Genomic DNA, 18,711 nt, shown 5'->3' on the forward strand with positions numbered 1-18,711 from the left:
TACTTGACATTTCTACATCTGTCTGTCTGTCTCCCCCATTCGCGTGTAAGCTCCTTATGGGTCTTGTGCCTCTGCTGAAACTCCCACGTGCTTAGTCCTTTTCACTCAGTTGGTACTCAATAGTACCGTTACCCTTATTACTATGATTTCAGTTCAGTCAACAAAGAAGTTGGCCATGTTAGCAGGGGCAAGAGCGGAGAGAAGAAGTGGGGGCACCGGGAGCTTCCAGAGAGAGTTTAGGTCGGGATAATGGGGGGGGGGCAAAAGGCAAGAAAGTTGATGAGGGAGGAGAAGAAATGCTTGTCGTCCCTTTCCAGGGACGACACTGAAGGTAGTCCAGTACACTGCACCCGGGAGGGGCTCAATAAATACCTTCGCTATTGCCGCAAACTAATGTTGCCAAGCAGAAGAGAGGGCACAGATATAGCAGGTGAGGGGGAATTTGAAGTGGTCAGAGTCGGCCTGGTGCCTGGATTTCCACCCACCATGCTCTGCAGCATGAGCACAAGTGTGGCAGAAGTGTACCGAGGAGATGGTCTCAGGGGTTGGTGGTGCAAGATTGACAGAGGACTAGGGAGGTGAGGGAATTGAGTTTGGTTGAGTTTGAGTGTCCTCATCTGTAAATGGAGATGAAATTACCCTTCTCCTTCCCCCTTAGACTGTGTGCCTTGCGTGGAACAGGGACGGTGTCTGCTCTGATTGCACTGTACCCCAGTGCTTAATAGGGTGCTTGATGCAGTACAAGTGCTTAACAAAGACCACAGTTATCATCACCATTATTATCATTATTATTATTATTATTATTCTAAAAGTTGTGAAGGCTGGCTGGTGTCTGTCCAGACAAAGCTTCTAAACCCTCCCACTTGCCTGCTGCCTTCTTTATTCCTGGCAACAGTGGGCCCAGTGCCCAAGCCAACTGTGCCCGCCCAGCCTACCCTCCCCCTCCCCCCACAGCAGCTGCAGAAGCCACTCCCCCCTTCCCTCCTCCTCCCCACCGCCCCTCCTCACAGCTCCTTCTCCCGTACTCCCCTTTCTCCCTATCTGCCGAGTCATTGCCCCCTGCCTGGAGGTCCCAAAGACAACGTTGGTGAGTGAGGCATCTTGGAGCCACATTATGGCCCCAGAGGAGGTGGAGGGAGACCCTGTTCCCAGGGATTCTGGACAGGGAGGGTCCAAGGCTGGGGTGGGGGAGGCAGAGAATGAGCTAGGGACTTAGAAGCTGAAGTAGCAGTACGAAGGGCCCGGGGCTGCGTGACCAGCCAGGGATGGAGCTGTGGGAGCTGGGGGATGGGGTCCTCGAGAACCCTAGAGCCCTGCCTCCTGAACTAGGAAGTTCTTGGCTGCGGGTCAGAGACGGATGGTGCTTACCATGGAAATGTGTGCAGTGCCCAGCAGCCAGGACACAGTAGGGTCAGGCAGGGATCAGCTGAATCCCAGGAAGATAGTGAGCATTATTCCCTCCAAGTTGGAGCAGTCTGGCCCAGCAACACTGAATCCAAGCCCCAGCCTTCCCACATCTGGCCACAAATTTCCCGCCATTGGGTGAGACCTGAGCCACTGACTGTATGTGTTGGGAGACCTGAGCTATTGAAGCCTGTGTATCCTCTAGCTTCCCTTGGGTTTCCCCCATTGCTAAGGCCATGGTGAAAGCAGACAAAGGTCATCCCCAGAAGGAGTGGGCTTCAAAGAGGAATCCCAAGGAGGCGAGGGTGGTAAAGGTGGCAGAGGCCAGCTGGGGGTGGGGGATGAGGGTGGCTGGGCCCACATGGGGAGTCACCCAGAGGCTGGGCTGGAAAGGTGAGGGCAGGAGGAGCATGTGTAGATGCTGTTTCCATTTCAGGAGGCCCCCCAAGGAGCATGGGCAACACCAATGAGAAGCCATCGGAAATTATTCAGCGGGAGCGGAAGCGGCTGGTGCAGACGCTTCAGGAGGACTCGGGGCTCCTGCTGGATGGGCTGCTGGCCCAGGGTGTGCTGACCGAGCCTGAGTATGAGGTCTTGGATGCCATTCCTGACCCTGAGCGCAGAATCCGCCGCCTGCTGGTCTTGGTGCAGCAGAAGGGGGAGTTTGCCTGCCGGAAGTTGCTGGAGTGTGCGGCTCAGAACCAGCCCGATCCCTACTGGGATTGGCAGCAAACGGGGCATGGTGAGTCCCCAGCTGGGCCACTGGAGAGGAGAGGGGGAGGGAGGGCACAGAGAGGGAGAGCAGCAGGGTCCCACAGGCCCCAGGTGGATGCAGGAGAAGAGACACAGGCCCTGCCCTCAAAGGAGCTCCCAGTGGAAAAGGGATTTAGGATAGATAGACGGACACCCTCCCCCTTCCTCCCCATCCATACATTTTGACCAGGTGGTCATGGCAAGGATGAGTAGAAGGAGGGTAGCTGATCAAAGATCATCGTGGAGATTGAGTTTGCCCATGGCACTGATACTGGGGAGACTTGAAAGCTCCTCGAAGGCAGGGCTCATGCCTTCTCTGTGTCTCAGTTACCTCATCTGTAAAATGGGGAGAGACTGTGAGCCCCACATGGGACAGGGACTTTGTCCAAGCTGATTTGCTTGTATCCACCCCAGTGCTTAGTACAGTGCCTGGAATGTAGTAAGTACTTAATAAATACCAAAATTGTTATTATTCTAACTCTAGTGTACTCTCCCAAGATCTCAGCTCAGTGCTCTGCACACAGTAGGTACTCAGTCACCATGATGATGATGGGAGACAGCTGAAGGGGAAGAAGCCTGCAGGAAGTTTGGGATCAGAGAATGGACTGGGAGGAGGGAAAAGAGGCAGAAGAGGACAATGGGCTCAAAGCGGCAATGAGTCGACAGGTGCTGCGAGACTCGGACATAACCGCTGCCCGGGCCCGGCTCATTTCTCCTGCAGGATATGGCAATCTGGACCGAAGATGGGACTCCCCAAGCATGGAAGACAGGAGGGCGGACGTGCCTATGATCCCAGAGGATCAAGGGGCAGAGATGCTGACACCCTCGGAGATTTTGGAGGAAAACGAGATTGAAGAGCCCCCAGAATCAAGATTCCTGGAGGATATAGAAAAAGTGGATGAAGATTTGCCTGAAATCTTGGAGGAGGAGATCGAGCCCGAGGACCCAGAGGTAGAGGGAAGCCTGGGTCTAGAGGCCGACTTGGAAGAAGCTGGAGGAGGAGGAGGAGGAGGCGGAGAAGAAGGGGAAGAAGAAGGTATGGAGGAACTAGGGGGCTTAGGGGAGAGAGCATTGGGGGGTGGGTAGGGGGAGTGGAGAGATGGATTCCCAGCTGACCCCCAATTTCTCTGGAGAGAAAGCAGACTGGGAAGGGGTGGGACAGTGGGGGCCAGAATAAGGCTTCCAGGTTGCCTTCCCCCCATACACACCCCCTAACCGCAACTTTGCATCTCCCCTCTGCCCTCCAGATTCCTAATTAAGTTGCCAGAACAAGACTTCCTAAGGATCCTGCCCTTCCCTCAGAGGAGTGAAGGTTTTTTCGTTTTTTTTCCCCAAACCCTGTTCTGCCTGGCCATAGAGTCCCTGCCTAGGGCACTTAAATCATGAGTTCTCTCCAAAGGTATGAAAATGCGCTTCAGTTTCCCAAGCGCTTTCAAGTACCTGATTTGGGCCTCAAATTATCTCAAGTAATGTCCCGATGAGGCCCCCTTCCTGAGCCCCAGTTTCCCCCTCCCTGTGGAATAAATGCCAAGAAACTGGTGGTGGGAGAGAGGTAGTGTGCCAGAGGCAACAGGCTCTAATTTTTGACTATCTGGCCCATTACTCAACTGTCTGACATGAATAAACTTCGGTCGTTATTTTCGGTGTCAGCGTATCCTTTGGTGTAAGGCAGTCGGTGGGCGGGGGGAGGCCGAAGGGGAGGTGGGGACAGGAAGGGGCAACCAGGTCAGAAGGTCACCATCAGGAGGGCTTTCTGGCCCTGACCAGACATTCCAATCTGGTCAGGGCCCTGGGATGAGCCAGGCCAGGAGTCCAGCTCCAGTGGGGAGCTGTGGGAGCCACTGCCCCACCTAGCATGGGTAACCTTTGTCCTCCACAGCCCCTCACCCTTGTATAGGCAGGGAGTCTCCTCACTGGCCTGGCATCACCCCATTTCTCCCCCATACAAAACCCCGGGCAGCAAACTCACAGTGAGTGTTTCCCCTTGGCTTGTGGTGTCAGGCACAAAGCCAAGCCCAGAGAGAGGATCTGGGCCCCTGGAACCTCAGGGGCAGGAGAGGGCATGAGCAGAATCAGGTTTATTTAGCCTTTTCACCCCTCCTCCCGAAGACGATCCTGGGGCCAGGGTGATATATAAAATGAATTTATTCCAAACCCCAAGCCTCGCCCTTCCCGAAGGATATAGTACTGGAGAGAGATAGCCATCCCTCTCCCATTGGCCCATCTCTGGGACTCCCTGGAGCTACATGGTCTTGCCAACCAACCCAGACCTTGCGACCCCCCCAGCTCCCATCCCCTCCAGCCCCTTCCTGAATAGCTAGGCTACCTCAGATGGAAAGCATCTGATGGGTGGAGGCAGCCCTGGGACCAGATCCCTAATTAAGCCTTTCCCCCAACCACCCATCCACCCAACTCACCCCTGCTCACTGACCCCTGGAGCAGAGAAGACAGGAGCAAAGTCCTCTCTTCTGGGGCCCCTCAGAGCCTCCTTCCCTCCCACCCCTCTTCCCCCAATCAAGGGTGGCATCTCCAACACACTTCCCCAACCCCAATCCAAGATTCCTCCCAGTCCAGCCCCTTCCTGTTCAGAGGCTGCCCTTCCCAGTGTCCTCCACAATGCCCCCAGAGGCTGCAGCCAGGGAGGGAACCAACTCCAGCAATGGAGTGTGCCCCCTGGGAGACGGAGAGTGACAAAGTTAGCCTGGACCCCCAGTCTACAGGGAGAAACAGTTCTTTACACAAGACAGAGGGGCACAGGAAAAGTAACTGATTGGGGCTGGAGCATATGCCTTTCACCCAGCACCTGGTGGATTTCCCATCCCCCCCAGGCAAAGATGCCCAGAACACTTCCAGCTGCTGCCTTGGGCACAGCTGCTTCAGATACTATCTGATCTCCCACCACCCCAGCCCAGTGGACCACCTCAACCCGAGTCAGAGACAGGAAACTCACCTGGCCCTGGCACCTCAGCCAGCCAGGCGGGAGGTACCAAACCCCAGCTATGGCCAGACCCAGACTTTCGAGACGAAACTTCCTGGAGATACCCACCTCCCCCAAAAGCATTTTCCACTCTGAACCTACCCAGGGCCTGGAGCCAGCAGCTAGCTCTGGCTGCTCTCCTCTGTCACCGCTGTTGACTTAGGGCGAGGGGAGCAGAGTAAACCTCTCCCCTTTCTCATCCCCACAATGGCTGGACTCACACCTAGACATCAAAGGAACTCAAGGCCTTCTCCAGCCCACCCCTCCAACTTCCATCACGATCCAGACCTGCTTGGAGATGATTCCCCATGCAAGGTGTCCTGATGGCCCCTTCCCCTGCCTCGAGGCAGCCAGCCCTCCCCCCCAACCCACCCAGAGGGAGATTCTCCTGGGCTGAGGTCTCCAGAGAAGGAAATGGCCAGTTTAGCCTACACCTCTGTCTCGGATTTGCCCCGCGCCCTCCCTTAAAAGAAGCTGCCTTAAAAGAAGCTGATGGTCTGTTCCATCCTCCCTCTCTCCGTCCCTCCCCACAGCACCTAGTCCTGGGCAGCAGGGGGAGGGGTGCTCGAGTAGTTATCTGTGCTCTCAGACAATCAGCGATCAGCAACTTGAGAGCAGGGACCGTGACTTCTCTTTCTGTCCCTCACCAGAGCCTTCAGAACAGGGCTCTGCTCCTGATGGACAGGCACAAAGTAGCTCGGGGCTTGCCTGCTGATCCAGGAGATGGGCAGGGACAGATAGATTTAGGGGGGAGTTGAGGAGGGCACACTCTCCTGCCTGGTGCATGGAGCCAAAATTGGGGATTGGGTAGAGCCAGGACTCCACTAGCAGACAGATGGGGGCATGTCACACCAGGGAGGGGAGAATCGTCAGATTCTGAGCTAAAACCTGGGTTGGGCTGAAGGGTTTGTGGGAGGGAGAGATAGGACCAGGCCCACCTGTGGGGGGCAGGGGCGGGAATAGTGATGGAGGTAACCAGTGTTATGGTCTGGGGTCCTCTGTCCCTAGCAGAAGAGGACGGTTGTGAGGAGGCTCTGAGAAGAGCAACATCGAGCCTGGAGGGAGGTTGTGGGAAGAGTCAGGCTGGAGCCACAGGGATGTTTTAGCAGGCCCCCGGCTAGCAGGGGGTGAAGCTCAGACAAGCATCTGCAGGCGTTGCCTTCACTCTCTGGGGAGGGGATGGGGGATGGGATTTGTGGTGGTAGATGCAGGGTGGACAGGGGCACACAGGGCTGAAGACATCCCCCTGTTCTGCTTGTCCCACACACTGCTGAATGACCAGCCTTCCCCGATTGATTTCCACTTTCCTCACCTTCTATCTCTAGACTGTTAGCTTGTTGTGGGCAAGGAACGTGTCCGCCAACTCTGTTGTCTTATACTCTCCCAAGCGCTTAGTACAGTGCTCTCCACATAGTAAGCACTCAGAAAATACCATTGATTGATTGATTCCCCCAACGACCATTTCAGTCCTGCACCACCTAAATGCTTAAATACTCACATCCCCAGCCCATCCTGGACCACTTAGGTACCTATCTTGGTATTCTATTATTTCCCCCTAGCTGTAATTTATTTTCATGTCTGTCTCCCCTGCTAGATTGTAAATTCCCTGAGGGCAGGGGTTATGCCTACTAATTCTATTCTACTCTCTCCCAAGCACTCGGTACCTTGCGCTGCCCATGGTAAGCACTGGATAAATACCACCAACAGAGCCACCCCTAAGGAGCGATGATGCTCGCCCACTCATCACAGGTTGGGTATAGGACAGCCCCAGGGGTACTTCACACCCCTTCATTTCCCTGCCTTCCCTGGCTGCTTCGCAAACTCGGCCCATCCTGCCCCTTAGCTACTGCGGCTTCTCGTTTCCCCTCAGCCCCTCGGTCTCCTGCCCCAGCTCTCTCAACCCTCCCTCCCTCTCACCCAAGGCAGAGGGCAGAGTCCCAACGTGGGGTTTCCCTGCCCCAAGGCTGCTTTGTGGCTGGGGCTCGCTCTCCCCCTCTAGCAGGGTGGAGGCAGCTCCCTCGTTCCCTTCTTCCCTGCCCTCCCACCCCTCCCTCCCAATCCTCCCTTCAGATCAGCTGCCACTCCTCACCCGAGGCCTTCCTCTGCTGGCTGTCCTGCAGCTCCCCAATAAATATCAGGAGACACCATGTGCCACCCAATGGCTATACTGGGCCCCTCCCCAAGCCCTCCATGCCCAGCCCCATTAGTCTGGCAGCAGCCGGCCCAGTTCCTCCTCATCCAGCTTGTTAGTGGCCATAATGTGCTCCAGCTGCTGCCGGTAAATCTCCAGGTCCTGCATGAAGTGGGGGATGCGCGTCTGCTCCAGGACCCCGAACGGCCGAAGCTGGTCCACATCTTCATAGGACACCTAGGGGAGGGCCAGGTGGGGGGGAGGGGGAAGGGCCCTCAGGGACTGCCGGACGCCCCAGCCAGAGTGTGGCACAACCCCCTTGGGTGCCACGGCCTGCCAGGAGCACAGACCATGCCCCGCCCAGAGGCCTGCTACCTTCTCTTGACCGACACTGCCCTGGGGGGCATTGGAGGAGAGGCCGCCAGAACCTGTTCTGACAAACAGAAGGGCCAGGCCTGGCCCTGGGCCACCTCCCAAACTAACTCTCTGCCCAGATCTCACCTTGCCCAGAGCTGCTAGCAGCTGGAAGTCGATGGTCTGCCGGTACCTTAGGATGCGCAGGACCCCATCCAGGTACACCTGGTCCTTGCTGAAGCAGCCTGGAGAGGTGGGGAGATGGGAGACAGAGGAAATGTGAGGTCTGGGCCCTGGCACATTTGTGCCCTGAATCCCTCTCTGCAGTGAGGGGTGGGCTGAGTCAAAGAGAGGTCAGCCCTCCCCCCGCCCCCCACACACCCTCCCCCCATCCAACCGTCCCCATCCATCTCGGGCGACGGCAACCCAGAAGCCCGGCTCCCATACCCGGCTGGGAGGTGTCTGTCTGGCCTCGTTTGGCCCGAACACAGTATTCCCAGCGTACGTTGGCATCCTGTACAAACTGCCCTAGGTCCTGGAAGAGCTGGCAAAATGACATGTGGGCAGCCCGCTGGATAGTGTAGTAGAGCAGGGCCGCCCGCCACAGGAAGGGCTGCCGCCGGAAGAGCACGCTATGCAGGCTGGCCAGGCCCTCTTCCGTGGGGTTGGCAGGCCGCAGCCCGTACTTCTGCCGGCCCTCAGCACTGCGCCACGGCTGCTGGGAATTGTTCACGCCACGGAGATAGTGGGTACCTGGAGGGAGAGCAGGTTTACCTCGGGGCAAAGGTGGCAGCCTCCACCCCCCTCTCCAACCTGCTGCCATCTCTCCACAGAGAGCCCAAGCCCACCACCACTCGCTTCTTGAAAGGAAGAGACAGAAGCAAACAGGAAGTTACTAGCCCTTGGCATGCCTGAAAAGAGGCTTTGACCTCCAAGGTTTGCCTGTTGGGTCTGACAATGCCCCCCCCACCCAATCCCAGGGGGGAGGGCAGGGACTCCTCCTTCTTCTGGTGGCAGGGTGCCCTCAGAAGGGAGCAAAGAGATGGGACTGCTTTCCAAGTGACTCCTCCCTTGCCCACTTTCCTCCACTCTCAGTCGGCCCCATTGCCTCCGCTCTCCTGGCCAAAACCTGCCCTTTCCCAGTCAGTCTCGTCTCGTCCTAGGATCTGCGTTGACCCAAGCCAGAGGCTTCTTGCGCCGAGCCAGTTCTGGGTCTCCTCACTGTGCCCTCCCTCCCCCCACCCTCCCACCTTCCCTGGGCTTTCTTCCCTTCAGCCTCGTGGCTCTGACCTATCTCGTGCCGCAGCATGCCCTCCAGCCAGTGCTGGCGGGCGCCCGCCAGGTTGATGGCCAGCGTGGGGCGACTCTTCTCCACCATCATCACTGCCTGGGATAGAAGGTCCTCCGTCAGCTGCACCACCACCTGCCATAGGAGAGCAAACAGGGGCCGGGGGTGAGAGGGACTGCAACACCCACTCCAGCCTCCTGCCTTTCCCCCCTGCCCCCCGACTCCTACATCTTTCTCAAGGGGGGGTCTGGGGTTCTTCAGTCCCCGGAACTAGGTCCTGGGGGTCACGGATGTGGCCTCGGGATCTGTCCACGACTGCCACCCACTCCTCCCCACTTCCCCTAACACCCCGACCACGTCCCCGGGCGCCTCTGCCCCAGGCTTAGTTGTCTGGGCTGATCTGGGCTGGCCCGAGGCTGAATCTGTTGGGGTGGGACTACTAAGGTTCAAAGAGCTTCCTGGGGCACCGGCTTTGGAATTTTCAAGCTTGGGAGGCTGCAGCTAAGGTGTGAGTTGCACAGATGCACAGAGTGTTCCAGTGAACTGCTGGGACGGCAGGTCTGAGAATCCACGGGAGTAAGTGCTCAGGTGGGAGAGGAGGAAAAAAAAACCCCAAAAACCCTTGCCATAGCATCACTCTGGTTGGGCCTGGACCCTCCTCTGGGGGACGTGAGTAGAATCGAGTACATATGTCAAGGCTCTGGTGACACATGCCGCTCGTTCCCTCCCTTTCTCCCTCCCTCCCCCTTCATGCCCCACCTGGACAGCACCTCCAACCCCCTTCCCCCGCTCACCTCACCAGCACAGCCTTCCTTCTGTAGGTACTTGCGCACGATGGCCCAGATCTGGCATTTACTAAGCAGTCGTCCGCCTGTGGCAGCCTCAAAGCGTTCGTAGGAGCCAAATTTTTCCAGCACAGCTCGGATAATGCCCACCGCCTGCCACACACATCCCAGCATCCCCGTCACCCCGGCCCCACCCCTTCCTCTCTGAACCTGAGCCCCACAACCCACCCCAGGGGATAGACCCCAGGGCCCAAGGGGTGGCCTCAGGCCACCTGTGGAGACCTGTGGAAAGTCTACTACTCAGGAGGTGCCAGAATTTGGGAGGCCAAGTTGGGAGGCCATAAAAGCCTTGGGCGCATGAGGGCGGAAAGGGGAAATACAAGCCCCTGAGGTGAGAGGTCTCTTAGGTTGGGGTAGGGGGATTGGGAGCGGGGGAGGCGGTGTAACATTCCAGCACCTCATCAGAAGGGTGGATGCGTGGCTTGGGTGGCGGAGGAGAGGCAGAGAGGAGGACGGGGAGATACTTGCCTGCACGGTGAACTGGTCCGAGGCATTCCGGTATTTGTCAAGAGTGGCCACGGGGAGCGGCTCCTCGTACTCAAACTGAGGGTTGTAAGTGAACTGCGACTGGAAGAATTTGTCCTGCTCAGGTTTCAAGTTGCACGGTCGCAGGGCCACCAGCAGGCAGGGGCTCTTGCTGCTGCCGCCCCAGCCGTCGCCCGGCCTGGTCTTGGCGATGTGGGGCAGGGAGGTGGCGCTACGGATCTGCCCTCCTCCCTGTCCCCGGGACCCCCCAGCGCTGTTAACGTTGCAGGAGCTCTCGCTGCGCTGTATCCTACCACAGCGGCTCTTGCGGGATTCCGACAGGTGCTGCAGCTCTGGACGAGACCGGGGGGTGGCCTGGGCCGGGGGAGGACCCGGGTGCTCCGACTCCGAGAGGTGGTTCAGGTGGGAGCTCGAGGTTGCCGGTTGGGGAGGGGAGGGGACCGGTCGCCCTCCATCCTGGTCCAGGAACTTCCTATCACTGGGCGCAGGTTTGGGGCTGGGTGGGGGGCAGGCAGGGAGGGCATCTGGGGCCCTCTCGTATCCCTGGGCACCCGAGTCCAGCACCATAGCACCCCACGGGCTCACGTTCAGCGCCGAGGCCCACGCTGCCCTCACTCATACCCTGGGGGAACACAAAGCCAAATTGGCAAGGTGAGAAGTGGGGGTGGAGCGGGAGGGTGGGGCCCGACCTCCCCATCCTGGGTCCTGTCCAGCTCCTCTGGTGCCCAGAGCTCCCTAGGACACTAGGGTGACAGGGTTGACTGGGTGACCAAAGCCGGGCCTAGACTCCAATGAGATTGAGAATCAGCCTGCCTCAGCCACCTCCACGTCACGCCCGTGTCCCAGCAGCAACCCAGAGCTCTTCTTATCCTCCTCAGGCCAATAGGCCAGTCTCCCCAGTGGGGCTGGGGATGGGCAGACGCTAACCCTGAAGTTTGGTTTTGGCAGTGGGGAGGGCCTGAGGGCTGAGCAACAGCCAGGGGCCTAGCTGGGAAATAAGAAATCAGACTCACACTGGCCTGGGCTTCCCACCCCATGGCAGTCTGACCTCTTTCCAGGGGCAGCCATGGTCCGCTTGGTCCCAGAAAAAGCTGGTAAGGTGAGGGAGAGGGAGCAGCTGTCTGGTCTCTAGCCTGGCAGCACCCCCCCCTCCCCAGGAAAGTTTATGTATTTATATCAATGTCTGTCTCCCCATCTAGACTGTAAGCTTGCTGTGGGCAGGAAACATGTCTTTCAACTCTGTTACATCATAATCTCCCTAGTGCTTAGTACAGTGCTTGGCACACAGTAAGTGCTCAATAAATGCCACTGATTGATTGACTGAAGTCAGAACAATTCAATTTTGTCTTTCCTGAATAATGCCTCGAGGAGCCAGGGATCAATAATGTTGGTATTTGTTAAGCGCTTACTATGTGCCGAGCACTGTTCTAAGCGCTGGGGTAGACATAGGGGAATCAGGTTGTCCCACGTGGGGCTCACAGTCTTGATCCCCATTTTACCGATGAGGGAACTGAGGCACAGAGAAGTTAAGTGACTTGCCCACAGTCACACAGCCAACAAGTGGCAGAGCTGGGATTCGAACTCATGAGCCCTGACTCCAAAGCCCATGCTCTTTCCACTGAGCCACGCTGCTTCTCAAGGCTCACAGACCTAGGGCTGGGGGGAACAGCCTAACTTGAAGCATAACCTGAAGACCAGAACCCTCAGAGAGCCCAGGGAAGCCCAGGGGAGGGCTCCCAGAGTCCGAGGGGCAGCTTCCCAACCAATTCCCCCCCGCCACAGAGCCTCGAGGTGCTGTGTCCTTCCTGCCCCCTTGGTTCTGGCCTCCGGCCCAGTGGGGTTAACCTGGGGCAGGGGGGCAAGGAGCTGAAGGGCTGCCCATTTGGGTCTCTGCGCACCTGGGGCTGGTCTGGTTCAGCCAAAACCCCAAGGACTGGCATGGAGCTCCTCCAGAGGGTGGGTTCCACTCATATCAGGGGAGACCCCCAGGCCCAGTTCCAGGAGACAGGTTCCGGGCCTCCCTCCGAGTTTGACTCATATTTCCCGAGGCCAGGGTTCAATCCAGGATCCTCAGGGAGGCCAGAAACAGCCCCTATCTCTCCAGGTAGTCGGGCCGGGTCCTCCCGGAAAGATCATGGGCCCTGAGAGCCAGCTGCCCCAGGGTCGGGTCCCAGATCAGCCGCTTGCCTCCTGAGTGACCTGGGGCAAGTCACTGAACCTCTCCAGGGTTTCCTCGCCTTTCAAGTGGGGAACAGTCGGTCAGTCAATCGTATTTATTGAGCATTCACTGTGTGCAGAGTACTGTACTAAGTGCTTAGGACAGTACAATATAACAATAAAAAAACACATTCTCTGCCCACAACGAGCTTACAGTCTGAGGTAGACTGTGATCACCCTGTGCAGAACAAGGACTGCATCTGATCTGATCACCCTGTTTCTACCCCAGGGCTTAACACAGAGTCAGCACTTAATAAATTCCATCCCAAAGAGGAACCCCAGGAAGAAGCGAGTGCCTAGTCAGCTAAAGAGGCTATCTGCCTTAAAAGAGACCTCTCACCCCTTACCAGGGGCTGACCATCCAAGCTGGCTGGCCTCTCCGTCAAGGTACTCACTTCCCCACCCTTTGGGCAGGGGAATGAAAACTGTCCAGGCCTCAGAATCGACTCAGGCTGATGCCTGGGGGGAAGGAAACAGATCAAACTGATGGACTCTGCCTCCCAACCCCCAGCACCCTCTTCAGGACCCTCCGAACCCCACGGGGGCATTCCAGGGGTGCAAAAAGAGCAAACCACCCCTTGGGGCCAGGCTTCCTTGCCCACAGGGACTGACTCCAAGCTGGCTTTCCTCCCCACACCTCAAGCAGCAGTTCGGCTGCAGTGGAGCCTGGGCTCCAGAGGGTCCCTAGTCTGCCACGGCCCCAGCTCCAGCTGCTCAGCTCCTGGTTTGATCAGATCCTTGATGTGACAGCGGAGATCTTCGAGGTCTGAGCTCTGAGGGGCCCAGGCCACAGCTCAGGGAAACTCTATACCTTAGGATGATGGGAGGCTGCCACCTCCTGGGCCTCAGACCCCAAGCCCCCAGCCTTCCCGCCCTACCACTGTCAGGATGAGCACAGTGCACATAGGAGCGGGGGAGTGGGAGACAAAAGAGGGTGAGAGAAAGGGAAATGGAGGGCAGGTAAGGGAGGGAGGGGCTTGATTGGCAGAAGAGAGGGACAGAGGGGATGACCAATGATGGGAGATCCATTAGACTGTAAATTCCTCGTGTTTTTCACTTCTATAGCATGCACCCCAGCCTCTAGTATGGTAAACATGGATGGCTGAAGACAGAGAGCATGGCCAGGTTCAGTGAAAAGTGGGGTGGGGGAGGATGAGATTGAGAAAAGGGTGTGAGGGCAGGATCAAGGATTGTGGGTGGGGCAAACAATGGAGGGCAAAGGGGCAGAGGGAGTGGAGAGTGAAAGGGGGATGAGGGGTCTAAAAGGGAAAGGATGGGGGGGGAGAAGAGGAGGGGGCAAGGGAGAAAAGAGGAGAGGTTGGGAGGAGGGAGAGAGGGGAAAAGAAGGAAGAAGGGAGAGGAGGGGTGAGGAAGACGGTGCCGAGAAGGAAAGTGGAGGAAAGGAGAAAGGATGGAACCGTCTTTCCCTTCGTACCTGACGAGGCCAGTACCGTCCCCGTCTTCAAAGCCCTACTAAAAGCACATAACCTTCCGGAAGCCTCCCCTGACTAAACTCTCATCTCCCCACCCTATTCACCCTCCCCACTATGCCACCTATGCACTTGAGTGCTGTGGGGGAGCATGTGGGGTGAGTTTACATTCACACGTCTTTACAGTAGGTTCCTTCCGCTACCTATAATCGATTTTCACGTCCATCTCCCCAGCTAACTTCAGGCCGGTTGAAGGCAAGGATCACGCCTACTAACTCTCCCGTACCGTTGCAAGCGCTTAATGCAGCGCTCTGCACACCACAGCTTGGGAAGCTGTGTGGCCATGTGGAAAGACCATAGGCCCGGGAGTCGGAGGGGACCTGGGTCCTAATCCCAACTCCGCCACTTGTCTGGTGTGTGACCTCGGGGAAGTCGCTTAACTTCTCTGTGCCTCAGTTCCTTCATCTGCAAAATGGAGATTCAATACCTGTTCTCCCTCCTACTTAGACTGTGAGCCCCAAGTGGGACCTGACTATCCTGTATCCGCCCTAGGGCTTAGTATGGTCCTTGGATGGAGTTAAGCGCTCAGCGGATTCCACAGTTCCTAGTATTATTATCAAGAGTTCAGTAAAAACCAACGATGATGATGAATGCGAAGGGGAGGGGGGAAGGAGAGGAGGAAGGGGAGGAAGCATGGGGGAAAAGGTCAAGCCTAGTGGAAAGAGTGCGGAACCGGGAGCCAAGAGATCTGGAACTAGTCCCGGCTTTGCCCCTGGCCTGCTGTCACTTAACTTCTCTGGGCCTCGGTCTCTTCGTGTGCAAAACGGGGAGAGACTAGCTTTTAAACTCGGTGCGGGACAGGGTCTGTAACCAATCTGCTTCCCTTGAATCCGCCCCGGCGCTTAGCACAGTGCTCCGGCACGCAAATCGGCGTTTGATAGAGACCGTCAAAATAGTCCCGCGGGGAATAACGGGTACGCGGGGCGTGGCCGACCTAACAAACGATGGAGCGACGACCAATACGGAGCCATAACCGGGAGAACAGATGGAGGTGTGGCGGGGGGGCGGGGGAGGGGGGAGAGATACAGACAGACGATGGAGAGGGCGGGGCCGGGGGACAAGACCTCCGGGGAACGGGGAGGTTGGTGTCAGGGCGCCGGGCTCCCCTCGGAGCGGTCCTCCCCTACCTGTCCGCGCACTCGGGCCCGCCCCCACCTGTCCGCGCGCCGCGCCGCAGCGTGCCGCTCAGGCCAGCAACCGCCGCCGCCGCACTGCACCCGCCGGCCGCCCGGCGGACTGGCGAAGCCGGCCCCCGCCAGCTGTGACCGCACATCCACGGCGCCTCCCGTCACCGCCGCAGACGGAGACAATAGCCCCCCCCCGGGTGGGGCTGGACCCCGCCCCTTGATTCACGCCAGCCCGCTCGTGCCGCAACCCCCCGGCTAAGCCCCGCCCGTTGGGGGAGGAGCCCGCCGTGTCGGGTCCCGGGGGCCGGGCCGGGCCGGGGCGGCTGCCGTAGCCGCCCGCCGCCGGGGCCCGCCTTCTCGCCCGACGTCGCTTGGCTCGGCCCCTACTCCCCCAGCCCCCCCGCTCGGTCGGTAGATCGGGACCCGCCGGGCCGGAGCGGCGCCTTGCGAAGACTTTATTTTCGGGGGCCCCGCGCGATCGGGGGCGGGCGGAGGAGAGGGGTTCGGGTCAGGCGCAAGGTCCCGTGGGGAGGCAGAAGGAGAGCGCGGGGGCGGGCGCGGACACGGGCACGAGGCTGAACAGCAGCCGGTGGCCGTCGGGCGGGGGGTTGGCCTGCATGGTCTCCAGGACGGCCGACCGTTGCTCCCGTGACACGTCCCCGCGGAGAGTCAGCAGGACCGAGATGTGCTCCTCGCTGCGGGGGGCGGGAAGGAGCCTCAGACTCCGGGCAACCGAGGCGGAGATCCGGTCTCCCACCCCACCACCCCGCCCCATCGCCCCCTCCCTCCCGAGACTCCTCCGTCATCTCCGATTCCCGGCCCCACCTGACGTCCGGGAACTTGTGCTGGAAACCGGACACTTCGAGACTGAGCAGCGCCGGGTCCCGGAGGCGCAGCAGCTCCTGCAGGGCGATCAGCACAGCCCCTCTCTGCTCGGCCTCCTCCAGGCCCTGCCCGTAGAGCCCAGCCGGACCGTGAGACGGAGACGACCGGCAGTCAAGCGGGGAGGGCTCACGCCCTGTGCCGACCCCCGCTAGGGCCCCGATCCCCTCCGCCCAGGGGAAAGGAGAGAGGCCTTGCGCCCTGTGCCGACCCCGCTATGGCCCTGATCCCCTCTGCCCGAGAGAAAGGAGGGAGGGCTCGTGCCCTGTGCTGACCCGGCTGTGGCCCTGACCCCCTCTTCCAAGGAGTGGGGAGGGAGGGCTCACGTCCTATGCCGACCCCACTCTTCCCTCTGTCCCCCAAAAGAATCTTTTCCCCTTCATTGGGGCATTGGCCCTAAATGCCCCTACTCCCCTCCTCCCCACCCCAATCACCCACCCCCGCTGCGGCCAAGATGCGGGCCCCCCCATCCCCACCCCGATCCATCTGTCGTTACTCGTCTCTGCCTTTTGTCGCCCCTGTTCATCACTGTGGCCCTGGCTGCCCCAGCCAAGGATTCACCTGACCCCAACATCCTCTCCTCTGGCAAGCAGGGCCCTCACCAGGTCAAGGAAGAGCTCTCGGAGCTGGGATGCATCTTGCAGCAGGCGCTCGGCCACCTGGGTCCGCTCGGTTTCACTACGACACATCAGCCGTCCCTGCATGAGGGCCTGCAGGTACTCCAGCACCACGGCCTGCTCGCACTCTGCCAGCAGTAGCTGCGGACCCCAGATTTGGCGGCGGGGAGAGAGAAGGTAACGAGAGTCAAGGGAATCCAGAGGGTTGGGGAAGGGACTAAGGGTTGGGGACGCCAAAAGGAATGATGACCTCCAGAGAACTGGGACTGGGGGGGGTGGGAAACTGAGCTCAGGGAGCTCTGAGGGAGATGGAGGGAGGCCAAAGGGAGGGGTTCCAACCCCGAGTAGGAGGGTGGAATGGGGAGAAGGGAAGGTCCCATGGGGTACCAAGCTGGCACCTGGACCATGGGGCTCCTGAGGCGGGAGAAGCCACTGCAGAATTTGACCAACAGCTCGCATAGCCCAGCCCCTGGCTCTGCACCTGTCAGCCACTGGTGAGACAGCAGTACTGTGACTGGGGGCTGCAGACCCGGGGTGGGGGTGGGGAAGGAAGGAGAGAGGTATAGGTTCAGAGTCACTTCATCCAGGCCCACGCCAGTCCTCACATGAGCCCATCCTCACAAACCCATAGAAGCCACCTCTCCCTGCCATTGCCCCCCCCTCATCCCCAATCTCCCAGCATGGGAGGGAGAAGTGGGGATGAGAGCAGGGAGTAGGGAACAAAAAAGGAAGAGGGAACGTCAGGGACTCAGTAGACCCCAAGATGCTGCAGGGGGTATCCCAGTCTCCCCAGTGCCCATTCTGCTCTGCTTCAGCACCTGCAGCTCTTCCAGTACTGTTCCAGGAGCAGGCGACAAATCTTCCTCTGGAGCATGGTCAGAGCGGTGGCAATCAGGCTGGGGGCTGGAGAGGATGCCCTCCCGGGTTGCAGCAGAGAGATGAAGGAACTGGGCCAGAAGGCAGACACGGGACATGAGGGGAGGGAGGGAGGGAGGGGAGGAGAAGGGGTGGAGTGGGAGATGGCAGGGAGCGCTGGTCTGAGAGAACCCCTCAACCCTCTACTCTGACTGGCCTGCCCTGGCCCAATCCCCCATGCTAGAGCTCTGGCATAGTTGGGTTGGGTTCAGGGTGGGGTGGGCCAGTGAATGGCAGGATGGACTCAAATCCATCCTGTAAATCTGAAACAATATGCCGGAGTTCCTGTCCTCTCTGGGGCAGCAGATCTCAGCAGCCCATGGGGAGGAACAGAAATACACATACTGCTCCAGGTCTGCACAGCCCTTTTCTGCCCAACCCCGCTGGGGCAGTTAGCAGTAGTAGTAGTAAGTATTAAGAGTAATAGTAGTAAGAGTAGTAGTAATCAGTAGTAGTAGTAAGAGTATTCATTAAGTGCTTACTTTGTGCAGAGCACTGTACTAAGCACTGGGAGAGAGTACACAGATGGGAATTTGCCCTATTTAAGCCCCCACCACCACCTGCCCCTGCTCCCTCTCCCCTACCACCTCCCCACCCACCGGACATACCTAAGGACATTGTGGCCTGTTTGAGAGCAGACAGTAAGTATGGCACGTAATGGCAGGGCCGAGCCTTGTCTTGCGATGCTCCTGGGCAAACTGGCCCAGAGCCTTGTCCAGGCTGCAGAGGAGGTGGGGAGAACCAGGGGGGAGGAATTGCCTCAAGCCCCATCCTCAAATCTCACTAATTGGCTGGCTACATTCTCAGAGGCATAGAAAAATCCCCTAACAACTGCTGGCTTTCTCAGTATCCTGAACAGAGAGGTGAAAGGAAAAAAATCTTCAGGCCCTTCCTCAGCCACCCCGTCTTATCTTTTCCCTTCTTCCCCTGCTGTCCCCGCACTACTCTCTCCTCAGTGCTTTGGGTCTCTCTCTCCTTCTCTCCTAGTCCCCCCAGACTGATCTTATTCACTGTCCCAGCCTGAAAAAAATTATTTGTGTGCCGTTCCTCAGGTCCAGGACAGAGAGACAGGTGAGAATCGAGGGAAGTCTGACCTGTGGAGTAAGTCTCAGCTCCTCCAGGGCCATTTGACGCATTCGGAGTTGCAGGGAGGGGCTCACCATGCAGTACCCGGTAATTTTATCCAGAATCTGAAAGCAGGCAGAGGTGGAGAGGGGAATGGGAG

General features: G+C 58.5%; 3 protein-coding genes across 5 annotated transcripts in view; 1 reads left to right on the forward strand and 2 right to left on the reverse strand.

Annotated features, from left to right (window-relative positions):
* Nucleotides 1–3,794, forward strand: part of LOC100680741 (heat shock factor protein 1-like) — a 29,817-nt gene extending 26,023 nt beyond the window's left edge. For both annotated transcript variants that reach the window (XM_029051676.2, XM_029051677.2), the window contains exons 13-15: nt 1,841–2,146; nt 2,879–3,193; nt 3,405–3,794. In XM_029051676.2, coding sequence (XP_028907509.1) covers nt 1,841–2,146; nt 2,879–3,193; nt 3,405–3,412 — 629 coding nt within the window. In that variant the 3' untranslated portion in view covers nt 3,413–3,794. The remainder of the gene's footprint in view (nt 1–1,840; nt 2,147–2,878; nt 3,194–3,404) is intronic.
* Nucleotides 3,795–7,283: 3,489 nt separating this feature from the next.
* On the reverse strand, nt 7,284–15,205 carry KIAA0895L (KIAA0895 like). Of its 2 annotated transcripts, none has more exons than XM_029049827.2 (7): nt 15,101–15,205; nt 10,221–10,860; nt 9,702–9,845; nt 8,910–9,042; nt 8,067–8,372; nt 7,767–7,864; nt 7,284–7,502 (listed from the first exon to the last, which is right to left on the reverse strand). In XM_029049827.2, exons 2-7 carry the CDS (start codon nt 10,803–10,805, stop codon nt 7,338–7,340), a joined length of 1,431 nt encoding a protein of 476 aa, XP_028905660.1. In that variant the 5' UTR covers nt 10,806–10,860; nt 15,101–15,205; the 3' UTR covers nt 7,284–7,337. The 2 variants fall into 2 exon arrangements, with proteins under 2 accessions (XP_028905660.1, XP_028905658.1); XM_029049825.2 differs by having other exon boundaries at nt 15,073–15,205.
* Nucleotides 15,206–15,510: 305 nt separating this feature from the next.
* Nucleotides 15,511–18,711, reverse strand: part of EXOC3L1 (exocyst complex component 3 like 1) — a 10,208-nt gene continuing 7,007 nt past the window's right edge. Inside the window, exons 12-13 of the mRNA XM_029050735.1 lie at nt 15,898–16,022; nt 15,511–15,767 (exon numbers count right to left, since the gene is read on the reverse strand). Of these exons, the coding sequence (XP_028906568.1) occupies nt 15,581–15,767; nt 15,898–16,022 (312 nt within the window). The 3' untranslated portion in view covers nt 15,511–15,580. The remainder of the gene's footprint in view (nt 15,768–15,897; nt 16,023–18,711) is intronic.

Source organism: Ornithorhynchus anatinus, chromosome X1, assembly GCF_004115215.2.
Source record: "Ornithorhynchus anatinus isolate Pmale09 chromosome X1, mOrnAna1.pri.v4, whole genome shotgun sequence".
Lineage (NCBI taxonomy): Eukaryota > Metazoa > Chordata > Mammalia > Monotremata > Ornithorhynchidae > Ornithorhynchus > Ornithorhynchus anatinus.

Excerpts from the sequence above, each read along its gene's own strand:
- KIAA0895L (XM_029049827.2), bottom strand. The coding sequence starts at position 10,805 with ATGGTGCTGGACTCGGGTGCCCAGGGATACGAGAGGGCCCCAGATGCC. Across the intron at positions 7,865-8,066 it reads GACAGACACCTCCCAGCCGG|GCTGCTTCAGCAAGGACCAG; the intron begins GTATGGGAGCCG and ends CCACCTCTCCAG. Across the intron at positions 7,503-7,766 it reads TGCTAGCAGCTCTGGGCAAG|GTGTCCTATGAAGATGTGGA; the intron begins GTGAGATCTGGG and ends GCCCTCCCCTAG.